Source organism: Pseudonaja textilis, chromosome 2, assembly GCF_049901715.1.
Source record: "Pseudonaja textilis isolate UNSWEBS1 chromosome 2, rPseTex1.2, whole genome shotgun sequence".
NCBI classification, from domain to species: domain Eukaryota; kingdom Metazoa; phylum Chordata; class Lepidosauria; order Squamata; family Elapidae; genus Pseudonaja; species Pseudonaja textilis.
This window is the reverse complement of record NC_141991.1, coordinates 52,845,673-52,859,957: the sequence shown is the minus strand read 5'-3', so window position 1 is coordinate 52,859,957 and position 14,285 is coordinate 52,845,673. Positions and strand designations below refer to the sequence as shown.

General features: G+C 35.3%; 1 protein-coding gene across 1 annotated transcript in view; it reads right to left on the bottom strand.

The window, feature by feature from the left end:
• FAM120A (family with sequence similarity 120 member A) overlaps positions 1 to 14,285 on the bottom strand; it is a 58,953-nt gene that overhangs the window by 12,861 nt on the left and 31,807 nt on the right. The window contains exons 6-13 of the mRNA XM_026724024.2: positions 13,648 to 13,745; positions 13,245 to 13,525; positions 10,910 to 10,997; positions 8,965 to 9,189; positions 8,100 to 8,274; positions 6,398 to 6,647; positions 5,292 to 5,406; positions 582 to 791 (exon numbers count right to left, since the gene is read on the bottom strand). Of these exons, the coding sequence (XP_026579809.1) occupies positions 582 to 791; positions 5,292 to 5,406; positions 6,398 to 6,647; positions 8,100 to 8,274; positions 8,965 to 9,189; positions 10,910 to 10,997; positions 13,245 to 13,525; positions 13,648 to 13,745 (1,442 nt within the window). The remainder of the gene's footprint in view (positions 1 to 581; positions 792 to 5,291; positions 5,407 to 6,397; positions 6,648 to 8,099; positions 8,275 to 8,964; positions 9,190 to 10,909; positions 10,998 to 13,244; positions 13,526 to 13,647; positions 13,746 to 14,285) is intronic.

Here is a 14,285-nt window from a genome sequence, read left to right as displayed (position 1 = left end):
TAATTTGAATTTTAGCTAATATATAGGAACATCAAAGAAAGACATGGTTCTCCAGAATGTGAAAAATGCTATCTCCACCCGAGAAACCTTTTTTAAAAAAGAAAAGAAACAATGCATCCCTGTTAACAAAAAAGAAAGAGCAGATTCTGGATCACTTATATGGTAAAAAGTAAGCAAATATAAAATTTGTAATGTTTCACAGATCATCTATATATGTCTGTACTTATAGCAAATTACTACAGATTAACAACTGTTAGTACACAGAATCATGAATTTTAAAAGAGCAAATTAAAAAAAATATATTCCAAATCAACTCAAATCACTGCAGCACAAAATAATTATCATTTTAAGGATTTGAACAATTAAGGATTAACTTCTTTGCTTGCACACAGATACAAGCTTTTAGCATGATATCAGGTAAATATACATTCTATTATATATTTAATTATATTTGCCCTTAGGCTAAAATCCTCTGCCTACAAATGAATTTGAGCTCGTTGCCAAAAGCAATCATACAGACTACCTATTTGCCCATACACATATACATTCAATTAAATCACCCACCGCAGGACCAACATTACCTGACCATCACAGAGGTCAATGAGGGGAGCTTTCTCCCGACTTGCTTTGATGAGCTTCGTCTGGAACAACTTCCCATCAAAGTACATCCATGGACAACAATGCTCCCATGGAATTGGCTGCCCACAAGCATCATTGGCAAACAATGCCATGTCAACACCACTCATGAATAATGCTGAGAGCTGAATTCCTCGAGGATCTAGGTTTTCAATCTTAAAAACAAAAGTGCATAACTTTATTGGTTAAAGTCTACACAAGGATACAAGATTAAAGAATTAAAGTATAGACAAAATGTTAAAATAGATTTAAATAATACTTTTAAAAAGATATAGGCATGAATTTCTTGCAGTCATTGCTGTTAAGCAGTTAGTCTTGTTTAGGAATTTGTGAAACAACCTATAAATCATATAGTTTGCTTAGCTATTCTCTGTATATTAGTGAGAAATACCACAGAAATCTGTGAGTGCACATGAATTAGAAACTGCATATTAATACTCACAGCATTTAGCCAACTACAGCTCATTTCCACACCTCACCCAAGCTAAACAGAATCAAATCGGTTAGTACCTAGATAGAGAATCACTAGGAAACCTATACCAGAGCTATAAGGTAGACTGAGAAAAACTATTATAGAGAAGACATTATGGCATTTCAATATTGCCAAAAGAAATACATGGATGCGTCTGTGGTGTTACACCTAACTTAACAGAACCTTTAACCTTCTTCTATCACTAATCCAAAAGAGGCATTTGCACAGACATCTAAAATAGCAATGCACGTTATTAGGATGTCTGTCTCTCTCTTCTGCCAATCCTGCACAAGACTTGACTTTAAGAAGAGATGCTTGTTCCTCCTCCATCACAGAAGAAGTCCCAAGTTCTTTAAATGATAGACAGCCTGAAGTACTGAAGCTGCGTGAGGTTCCAAACTCTATTTTTGTACCCACCCAAGCTCACTTTCACCACTGCAGCTGAAAACCAACACCTCAAAATAAACAAATTAAAAGTTCAAAAATGAAATCCCTATAAGTTCTGTTCTTATCTGCAATGTTGTTCTCTGCAGCACCTGATTCTCCCCAAATGATACCTGGAGTCTGTAGATACTGAAAAGTCACCTATGCTTGGATTAGGTATTGAAATATAACATGTTTTTGCCTCTTTAAAAAGAATAAAATTTGTCCCAATTACTGACAAACGTGAACAGTGAGTGGTGTGATTAGTTTAGCTAAAGCACTACTACCATGGAGAAGAAGATATCCCAAACGCAGGGGAAAATGCAAGAATGCCTTAATAGGCAAGAAAATAATAAATTGATTTCATTGTAGAAAAAGCTTGTACAGACACATTATGGAAATTAATGATGCAAATCATTATCCAACTAACAGAATAGCAAATAATTGCAGTAAAAGTTGAGGCATATCCTTTTTTGTTATCTTAAGTACAATATCTAGCAACATTAATAAACATAATGCATGTCTTCACATTTTTTACAAGACTGTTATTATAAAAAAAAATTGGGGTAGCTTTCTAGCCAAACCCAATTATTTCTCTCCTTTTCTCAGTTAAAAATCAGGAGCTGTCACTTAGTACAGCTGATGGATGATCCACTGTTCAGACTCCTCAGGAAACCCAAGATATGACTGGATTTTCTAGACAGAGAAAAAATAGCTTAGAACTATTTTATATGTGAAAGAATTCTAATAGTCTATTACAGGGATAAGCAAGCTTTTCAGGTGGTATGGGGATGTTTTGACTTTTGCAACTTTGCTGCATATATTCTCAAAAACTGGTTGCCATGAGTAGAGGCTTTCTTATTTATAAATTGGGTGTCAAAGGTAAAGATTTGCCTAATTATAAAATGGCTGCACCATTGGAGGGCTTGTCTAATCACAAACAGTATGATCAGCAATATCTCTGTCAAACAGTATGATCAACAAAATCTCTTTAGCTTTGGGTAATAGGAAGATACATGTGTAAATTTAGCACGGAACTACCTTTAACTGCCATTTTTGTTTTCTAAGAATGTCTGTGGAGTTTGCATGGAGGACAGAGACATGATCCTAAATAAAAAATGAAGCTAAAGGTGGTGCTTTCATTTCTTTAAAATGAAAGGAATCCTTTAAAAATTAAAGAAAGGGAGATATCCATAAATATTGGTAGTTGTGAGTACCATAACTATCTCTGATATAGTTTACAGAACTGAATCAACAAGTGTGTTATCATGTTTTTCTCTTGGGAAAGAGAGGAGGAAATACTTTGTCTGTTTGTTGCCTTGCAGTAGGTCTGGAAACACACATTGAAGGATTTGTACAGAATGGGAAGTAGCTTTGGGAAACAGGAGACAAGTAACAACCACTTTCACTTTCCATTAGCAAAAGTTTCCAGCAGCCCAAAGATTCTTCCATCGTCGTAGGTGTATATTTGGATTCCACCTATCAAATGTTAATTTCATTTACACTGGTACAACAATCCATCAACATCAGCCTATGTTTTGAAACTGGATAGTAACTAGATGCTATCAAAAAGTTTTAGACTTCAACATCCACACATCCTAACCAGCATAGCCACTGACCAGGCTATCTAGGAAATACAAGAACTGGAATCTAATACATTTGAAGGGAAAAACTGATTGGGCCAGAACATTCAAAATTCTTAAATGTAAATTTATATATGTCAGGGATGGGTTTAACAAAAAAGAGCAGTTAGATCAGATTCTCAAGATACATCCAATGTGTCCTATAGAAACAAACTTATGGTGATAGTGTCATAACTGCAATAAATACAGTAGCATTATGAAAATGAAGTCCTATATGATGTGCACAGCATGCCATAAATCTTATATAGCATGCATTACTGTTGACCGAAAAATGTATTTTATTTCTGTCAAACCTAACTTGCTAATAAAATAGACTGTGTATACATAATTATTCTACATGCTTGAATTTTGAAAATGAAAGTACAAGTCAACAAGATGAATTCAGCCTTTTATTGTTGGACAAAATTTGAGATTTACTGTCATCCAGTATGGTTCTTTTCCAAGTCACTCACCTGTAATTCTAAGCTCATACTGATTTAACTGGGGTAATTTACATTCAGAATACAAATACTGCCTTACTGGGTCTGGCCAATGATCAATTTAGCCCAGCATCCTGTCTTCAACGCTAGCCTATATCAGACGATAGAGCCATGGTGTGAGGTAGGCCTCCCTAAGGAAGTACAAGTTGTTAGCAGGAAAGCAGTGAGCGGTTGCTGAGAAAAAGACAGAAAAGTGGGGAAGGGGAGGAAAGGGAAGTTCTACAGAAAGAAGCAAGACAAGCAAAAACAAAAATTACCTATATAGATGGGACAAAATCTTCATCAAAAAGTTCAGTTTAACAAAAAAAATCACAAACTCTTTCTTCTGAATGATTTGAATGTTATTATTTTCTCAGTTTGAGAATCTTTTGAGATTATACATTAATTATGTCATATGAAACTTTCCAGAATAACCTTGGGAACGGAAAATGATATCAATGGTTTCCACAACATGGGTATAATCCTATTTGGGTTCCTTGGTAAAATGAGCCAATTCAAATAACCTTTTAAAAAACGGACCAAAAATACTGATTTGAATAAATCCACCAAAAACTGGATGAAGTCCAGGGTGGAATTCTCTCCTCTCTGCTGCCTATTTCAGTAGAGGAAATGCAGATATTTTCAGCTGAAAGTGCCAAATACTTGTACTTCAACCTTTTACTTGAAATTCAGATTTTTTTTACCGGTAATAAAAGCTGTGCACATACTCCGGTACAGATCCTTTAGCCTATCACATATTTATTTAAACATTGTAATTATGAATGTCATTTCCATGAAGGAATTGTATATGGTTGTTGACAAAGTAAGGAGACAAATTAAAAATTATATTGTTATTTTTCATTACAAAATATGTAAGGACTTTAAAGCAAGCCACATGACTACATCTAAAGTTAAAATGGGTAAAATTGTGTTTTCTATGATGGAAAAAGTATGTCTTGGATATATCATTAATACTTAGGTGATCTGCTAATTAAACAACAGTTCTTAAATGCAACAAAAGCTTTCAGTATCTATCATGCATCCATCTATGAATACTTTACTGAAAATGGATGCTTAATCTATTTGGACAAGGACGTGAATGAATTTTATAATGTGGTAGTAAATTATCATTTTAATAATATTAATGTAATTGCTTAAGTGGAGAAATTCAAATGACAATGAAAACTGGTAATAGGATTGAATTTTACCCATCCCATTACTGGTAATCATGATCAATATGTTTAAGTAACCATTTCGCTGATATTATTTATTTAGAAGAACATATGTAGAGGTGGAATCTTGTGAAGACATGCAGGTATTCTTTAGGAAAAGATAAAGTAAAATAAAATAAAATAAAATGAAAGGGGTGATTTAAAGGTTAGAGCTCTGAAAGCCATGATATAAAACAAAAATGAACACAGTATCAGGTAAAGAAAAGCAAAAACCAGCACATTTCCTTTGAAAATTGAAGCAGATTTCATTATCTGCAAGTTATTACTGAGCTGGTGTTGAAGGCAGAAATTCTTCCTGTCCACATACTATTTTGATGAACAAGTGGATGAAAATAGAAAATACTGACAAAAGAAAATAATACTGCTTTGCAAAGCACTTGAATTAATAAGGATTAAATGCTCCATAAAGACCAACTTCAGAAGTCACCTTTAGTTCCTGCAGTTGGTCAGGTTCATAGAGTTTTGGAGATAAAGCTTGAGCCAAGAAGGCATCAAGTTCTTGGCGACGAAGTATCCGAACTCCAGGCCACTGCACCATATATCTACAAAGACAAAGAACCTTGGGTAAACCATTTCTGAAAAGCTATGTAATACTTAAATTGTCTGTATACAACAATGCTTAAATAAGGTATAGCATTAATAAAAGCACTGTAATTACATCCAAAGTAGATCCAAACTATAGATGTGGAAAATTTTAAGCCATTGACAGCAAGAGGCAGAAAAGTCAGAAACTGCTCTGGAGCCCATATTGTAATCTAGAACAGAAGTGGTACCAGAGAGGAATCAATGGATAGCTTTTTTCTTTCTTTCTATGAAATGGAAAGAAGGCCTTGAATTTGTGTGAGACGTGTTCTGAATTTAATTCATGAGTTTACAAAACTGAAACTTAATTACGTTATTTTGATAGAAAGTACTTCTATAGGATGTATTTAATAAAATTTAGAAAGTTTGTGTTTTTTATATTCTAGATCCTATGTAATCTTCCTGTGCTAATTTTAAAAAAGCCAATGAGTATTAAAATTAACTAATCTAACTAAAATTATGGTAGAAGGGGTTTAGAACAGTCTGAAACTAAAAGAAGCAAATTATTTTCAATGCTAGAATGAAACCGACATGGCTGAAAATCAAGGACTGTTCACCCTGGGAGTCTTAAAATTGCTTTTGGTAAACTGCTATCTATTTTATTCACCCAACATATTTTCAATCTATATCCCCCATATTTGAATGGATTACATCCCTAAAATTATTCTCTTTTAACTAATCTGTTCTTTCCATTGTCCCTAAAAAAAAGAAATGATGCTTTGCTGCTTTCTCCACCCCAGTAGGTATTTCCATGTACTTGTCTTAATTGTTGTGTAATGTAAACTGAGTAACAAACTTTTAAGTCTTAATTTGTGTTTAGTCTAAAAAAAAGTCAATTCTACATGACAAGTTCTATCAATAAAACAATAACATCCTTACATAATTATATATATACAGCATTATCAAGAAGAATTTTTACCATATGCTAATATTAATCAACAATATACTCACCTTAATACACAACAGAGCACCATTAGGTGAGTGGGCACATTAGCTGGATTTAGCATTGCTGGTGTGTCTGACCTCATACAGGCCAAGAATGCCCTCATTCGTCGATTCTTGTCCTCTACTGCTTTCCCCAACCAAAGCTTCTTCAAATTAGGGCAGGTCCATTCCCTAAATGCAAGAGCTTCTACTAACTCAGGAGTCTGGGGAGACTTTCCTTTGTAAGCAGCCCATTCCTTAATTATCACTGGCGAGACTGCAGAATTGAAAAAAAAGGAAACAAAATAGTTTATGCACAAATACCATTTCGCCAATACCTTTTGTCAGTGTATTTTATTTGCATTTTTTACATTTAGACTTATACTAGGAATCAATCTCAAAAGATTTGCTTTCTTACACTGAACCTGAACTCTGTTCATAATTTGCAAAATGCATTCTCAATGATACTGCCTAGCCATTACTCATATTAAAAACCTCTGTTTTTGATGAATTTTCAGAATCTTAGTCCACCAAGAAGCTATAAAGACATAAAATGCAGCAACTGCATTTTAGAACATTTAAAACCTGCAGTTTCTTTATAAATAATTGCCTGATCATATCATGTGAATTTCAGGAATTCCTGCTTGAGGATGGTATTTTCTAAATATGAAACTACAGTGAGAAGGTCTATGGGAAATCTTCTGAAGATGAAGTTAAGAAACAAGGAGGAGACTTTTCACCAGATAGTTGGCAATTTAGTTGTTTGTGGCTTTAACAGTTAGCACTAACATTTTGAATTAGGCCTGGCAGCCAGTATATGGAGATTACAATTGCAGAAACCACTCTCAATTAATAATCTGGCAGTTGGATTTTGAAGTAACTAAATTCCAAAACCATATGCACAAATAGCTAAATATTCAAATGTTACTTGCCCATGCACAAATTACCCCAAGTTATCCTGCCCAAGAGGGCTGCAGCTTGTGTATCAAAACTTGCATATCAAATTGAGCTGATAAAAGGTAGCTCTAACTACTGAGACCATTTGTATCTCCACTGACAAAAATTTCTCCATAGCAGAATCAAGAATATGGGATGGATGAAAATACAATAATAACCTATCCACCTCAAGGAAGTTTAGACTGAGCTTTACTTTATTAGCCATCATGAAGCCCATTATCCTACTCAGGGACCAGCTTAAGAAATTCACTACTTCTCCTTGATTATAAATGGCATTTCATATCATTTCATTTCAATGGCTTATCAAAGCAGGAGAAAACTAAACCCTGAAATACCTTGTGAATGCCATAGAACAGAATAATAATCATCCAGCTTCACTTTCTGTACAGCGAATCTAAGTAGAAATACAAAATTTGAATGCTATCTCTCCCTGGCTATGGACAGCTTATGCAAAATTGTCCACATTGCTCATGAATATTCAGCAATTGCAACCAATCCAGTGTGATGTTTACTGTGTTTTATTAATTAAAAATATGTTAGTGCTTTTGTCCACAGCATGATTCAAAATGCTAAATACTGCCTCACATCCCCAAATCCTTGCACTATAGGTACAGAAATGCTGAGCAACTGAAAAATGAATTACTTTGGCAAATTATACCTTTTTTATACTTGCAAATTTAAATCACTGTTATCCTACATCGTAATTGAGGCAAAGAATAGATTAGTGATGTTTCAAGTTAATTCACCATTATAATAAAAAACAAATACATACATTCAGGAGGAAGTCTGTTCTTTCTAAAAGCAAGCCTCTCTGTTTTTTTCCTGCTTTCTGCCAAACTAAACAGGACTCCATAAACATACTGACGAACTGGCCTATAAAGAAGAGCAGCAGGAGGCAGGTCTTTGTTTGCTTCATCTTCAATAGAAACTGCAATTTTAATCTCACCCTGTAGATGAACAAAATGATGAGCAGGTTTTAGGGATCTTATTTATGGTATGGTATCTTACCTGCTGAAAGATCCACAACTTTCAGGAAATAACTGTATGACATATACATTTGGTTCCTTTAGTATTTACACAATAACTTTAATACCCTAAACCTCATTCACCCCTGCCCTTTTAATTTCAATTCAGTTTACCTAATTTCATGTCTTGTTTGTATATAAATGTATATTTATAGTTTAGTTATATTTTTAAAATCTCATTCTATGAAGCCACTGTTTTCAAATATATCAAAAATTTTGATCTCATTTGATAGGAATGTGATTTCCAAGGAGTATCACTAAGTAACATGGTAGCGTGTAAGAAACATATTATCATACATGGGCAAAATTTAAAAATATGTGAAATAACACATTTTAGATAAACTGAAGAGGGAGCTTTGAGGACTTAAAAATAACCTAACACAAAATTTGTTTTGTACAAATACTTCTTATTGGCATCGAGCTGGGAATAGGATTGATCTTGTACGCTGTCAAAAAAAGCCCAAGTTCTTTTAAAAAGTACTGTGTAAAGTGAATAAATGTGAATCAAATATATTGTTCATTTTACTAAATCAAAGTTTTTCCCACATATGAACTAAAAGCAAGAGATAACAGTAATCTCTTTGGAATTCTTGCCTTGTCAGAAAATCTTACCTTGGTTAGGATATGAAATATGTAGGGATACATTAATCCTTTTTTGTGTCTGTGTTCTGCTACTCTTAATACTTCAGGTGCTACAGGAGGTAATGGAGGAGTGGTAATATCCATATGGTTCCTGGTGGGCATTGACAACAGACATGGGATTTGTGCGCTACTGGTTTGGTTCCCTTTAACTTCAGCTGCCTGATTCCCTGAAGAAACAGTAGAGGAACCTTCCACCTACAATATACAATAAAGTCATTTTTGAAATGGGGAAACATTTTTGCAATGAGAATTACAAAATATTATGAAATTTTAACAATCCAGAAAGCTTTATGTACATTCAATCACATTTGCAACACATTTACAGAAAATAGAACAAACAACCCAATTCACGATCTCTTCATTCTCACCTTCACCTCTTCTATACTGTAAAACTGAATCGGGTTATTTGTTCTATTTTCTCTAAATGTGTTGCAAATGTGATTGACTTCTTTCTTCTATAACTGAATAATATTCATGAACGATATATCTTGCGCAAAGTTCAAACTGTTTGAGTTCCTTTAGATTTTTTTTTTATAAATGGCTTGTTTCAAATCCTGCACCTGAACCTAAACCTTTAACATTTTAATATTTTATCAAAATTAATATTTTGATAAAAAATTGAATTGCCATTTGTATATCAAATGCTATTGCTTTTATTCTGTATTCTTTATTTAAATTTTTAAGAAGTGATCTATTTTTCTACTGACTGAACTATTATGGATTAGAGAAGTAGAGTTAGCAGTTCCCCTGCCAATGGAGGAAAACTTGACGTTACACAAATGCTAAAAGCCTTGACAACCCACGGTATAAGGTGAGGTCAGCACCTTTTTCTTTTGCATTTGTGCACGTTTTTGCGTTATGCATAGAAACTAACTGAAAACTATTGCATATTTTTCAACACTAGATTTAAAGTTATCCATTCGAATCATTACCATATACATTTGAGGAGGAGGAGGAGGAGGAAGGGTATGAGAAGAGAAAAGAAAAACTAAAGCAGAGAGAGCCCCCTCTGATTTAGGACAGTGTAATTTGCCTAGGGTGGTAATGATGCATCTTATACTAAGTATTTCTACATGTGAATCATGGTCGTTGCCACCACCTTTCTGTTTAATAGACGAAGTCTTCCTTTTTTTAAAGAAGATATTTTGGCTAGGTATTTTTTTTATCAGTACAAACTGATTTTAAAAGCTTGTATTAGTCATGTTCTGTAGCAGGAACTGGGACAATTAATAAGATCTGATTTTATTAAGTAGTATTCTTAGATGCTAAATTAGCTAAATGGTTTATTACAGTTTTTGAATGAACCTATTGTGCTTTGTTTTTCCATTTGTGCCCATGCCACAATAAACATTCTCAGCAGGAAATAAAAAATAAATCTAGTTACATACTGCAGTTATTAGTTTGATGCCATAAAGAATAAATATGTACCAGAATCTCAAGTCAATTCTTTTCCTCACCTCAAATTACATTCATTATTATGCACAGAAAAGTATATCACTTAGATGCAATCTGATTCTTCTCTATCTCAAGTAACGTAATTCATGCTTTTACTCAGAAGCAAACACAACAGATTTCAATGAGTTTAAAGTTCTACACCAGTATGCATAGAACTATCACATTAATTGGCAGTTTTAGGTTACAACTCGCTCAGCCTTCTAAGTATTCATGAACACTAGAGACTACTTTTCTTCTGCTCTGCACTACTAGCCAAATAGCTGTCAGAGAAGATTATTTTTTCTTGCACAGAAGGAAATGAAAACATTGCTTCATTGGTCAGTGGACGCAGCCCAATTTGTGTCATCGAGGAAAAATGATGGCTGCATCTTCTAGGAATCTAAGTGATTCCATGTCCTCTACCATTAACCAAATAATCATAAAAACACATACACAAATTTCATATTGGTCAAAACATTACCTTTGATTGGTGTCCTGGATCCCCACATGCTTGATTTTCTGACTGAGTTCCTATTTTTTCCCAATTCAATTTGTTTCCACCAACATGACTGGACAGAGAAAGAAAAGCCCAGACAAACAAAATATTGTCAGGATTATGCAAGACTCTATAAAACAGTATCCAGGCAAAGCACACGTTTGTTTTGTGCTATGCTGACTCCCACTATTTCAGAGTAAAGTCAAAGTAATGTGTTCTTCTCTTTGAAAAGACTGTGATAGCTTGATTCTGAGCAACCAAAAGGGCACTCTCTCTCTACCTTTCTCCTTCAGTATGTGTGGCTACTGTTAGGAACGATAGTTACCTAACAGTTGGGTTGGCAATATATAAACCAGGATAGTCATTTAATACTGTTGTATCTTTAATAGAATGTTGTAATTGTGATTGGCTTGCGATCCAACGGCCATAAGATGGAGCCAGAAACCTGGTTTGTTCTTTTTTGCATTTCCTTTTGCCTGATCGTCATTCTGCTTGAATTGCTGTGAGTCTTGCAACTATTCGCAAACTCCATTTATTGAACTTTGTTTATGATACTGGTAAAAAAAAGGACTTCATTTTTGGATTATCCCTGGACTGATTTTTTGAATACTAACTGCTTTAACTGTGTATGATTTGGACTGTTTGTTGGACTTTGTTTACCTGTTTACAGGAAGTAAAACTTACATTTTACTATTCAGTGTATCTTTGTGCTTGTGGTTGTGTGTTATTCATCACCACTCTCACTATGTTTCCCTGAGTGCACGCATTCTCCTAACGGGGAATACCTCTATAGCTACATACTGAAAAGCCGCGGACTTCCCTTTCTACAGATAGTCCTTGATCTATGATCATTCAGTCAGTGACTGATCAAAGTTATCATGGTGTTGAACTAGGAACTTATGACTAGTCTCCAAGTTATGGCTTCTGCAGCAACCCCATAGTCATGTGGTAAAAATTTGGTTGCTTGTCAATGGGGCTGTTTAACGATACCCACTGCCTATTTCTCTCCATCTATATCCTGCACTTCAGAGCCCTACAACCCTAGTTGACCTTTGCTGCCTTCTTGCTGTGCAGCTGCTAATGAGGCATGCCTGCCCTGGCCCTTCGCAGAAGGTTTTTAATGCACAATAGTTTCCTTGCTGGATCTAGAGAAGATAGCCTTTATCTGGCGAGCAGCAGCTTCATAAAAGATCAAGTCAAGCACAATGGCAAAGGTCAACTGGGACAGTGGAGTGCAGTATGGCACTTGGAGTACAAGGTGGTAAAGACAGCTGGGTCTAGGCTGGAAGTGGCGCACTTTCCAGCATGGCAAGAAGCTCCTTTGGCCACACTGATGGATCAGGCTGGGGCTAGGCTTCATGTATGCTGCAGTTTGAAGGCTTTTCTCAGGGCTTGAGAGCTGCAGAGTGCCAAGAAACCCATGAGCAGCAACACAGTCTTTTTCCAATCTTCCTGCACTGGAACACAAGCACGGATTCAGCATCTTATTTCCCTAGCCTCCCAGAGCTTGCATCGTACTGCAATATTCCAGCTAGCTTCCTCACCCCTATGGTGCTCCTGCTCACCTAACCTGGATTTTCTAGTTCCTGCTTAATGATTTGTATGTCTGGAGTTACAACAGCAATAAGGACTGCAAGTATTACTGTTACTAAGCAATGCATTCATGTGAGGACATTGTTCTAAATGTGGTGGTAATTGTTCTAATTGTGGTTGTAAATCAAGGATGACCTACATTGAAGTTTCAGCCAGCACATGTAATAGCATTTTCAATGACCATTATTGGTATTTTGCACCCAAGCTGATGTCATGATGCCAGGTAAGTCCTGATTTAAATATGCTTGTTTTACATTGTTCTTTTAGAGTGGTTGCTTTTGCATTTTTGCATGATTTGTTTATGTCATATTAATGTTCATTAACACACTCTGAGAATATGGAAGGGGGTGGATTTAAATATCTATAAATAATTAAAAGACAAAAATAGTTTAAGAAGTCACATTTGCACCCAAATTATAGATGCAAATATTCAAAAAAGCATTACAAATGGAATCTTCCTTATCCCATCTTACCAATCGCAGCATGATCTTCAGAAGTCTCCCTAATTAAAGAATTTCCACTCTATCTTCATCAAATTTTACAGCTCATACCATTTCCCAAGATCCCTCTTCTACACTTCAATATTTTTCATGTTGAAGGTCTGCTGAGGAAAAACTGGGAAATCTTCTACCAGACAGTTGTTTGCCCAGCTCTGGATCCATCTTAACAAATGTGAGGCCAACAGCAGGTTGTTTTAGCCAACCCTGCTGTCTTCCGTTGTACTTACTTCACAGCACCTCCGCTGCCTTCATCATTATCTGAGGAAGATGATGTGGAAGAGGCAGGAAAGTATGTCGAATCAACATGATTGGGGCTCCCACTCTGAGCTGGGTTTATTGGAGAGGATCGCTCATATAATGGAGTATGTTTTCCTTCATGAGGGATGTTGCTGTAATTCTGCTCAGAAAGATTTTTTCCACTTGTGTCCAACGTGATGGCAGGTTCTGACAGACTATAGGGATATGGGCCCTGACCCTGGGCGTTACCATGACTAGAGATAGGCTGGGCCTAAAAGAAAGTATAAATTAGGCCATGTTTTCTTAAAGTTGTGCATATTGCCCACACGCATATACATGCATCATGGGTTCCAACAGCAGAAGGATTAGCAGAAAGGAGGGGAATGTACTTGCCGCGTGCTTTGCTTGCAGGGCAGACTGTGGAATGTTAAGCATCTGAGGAGACACATATGGTGGCATTATACCCGGCATTCCCAAGTGATTCGGCCTGCCTGTTTAGAGAAGGAAACAAAAAGGTTTTTTCCCCTCTTATAAATCTGGATGATTATTTAATATGAAAACAAAAGATTTAAGTCAGGGTGTTAGGCTTCCATTTTATGTTTTTAATTCCAACCTTATTTATTAAAGTGATTATTTTTATCTACTACAAATTTCAGAGCTTTTGTCAATTTCTGTTTCATTGCTGCCTCTTTCAGGAGAGATTTTCTATGCTAACTGCCAGTTTTCTAGCAATCTCATGTTCTTTCCAAATCTCTCTCCTTTTCTATTTATATAATAGATCCAGTCCCACCATTTTAGTCTACTGTTTGTTTGTTTTTCCTATAGAGAAGAAGTGCAGTGTACAGGTACTGAATCTGATTCTGTTTTTAGAACTAGAAGCAGAAGTATAAACATAAAATCTAGAGAGTTTATTATAGCAGTAAATGATTCATAACTCTCTTGAGTTGAGTAATGTTCTCTTATGGTGGTCAGAAATCAAGTTTTAAAATGACAAAGAATAAAGTACATGAAGACAACTTTCTTTTACATAC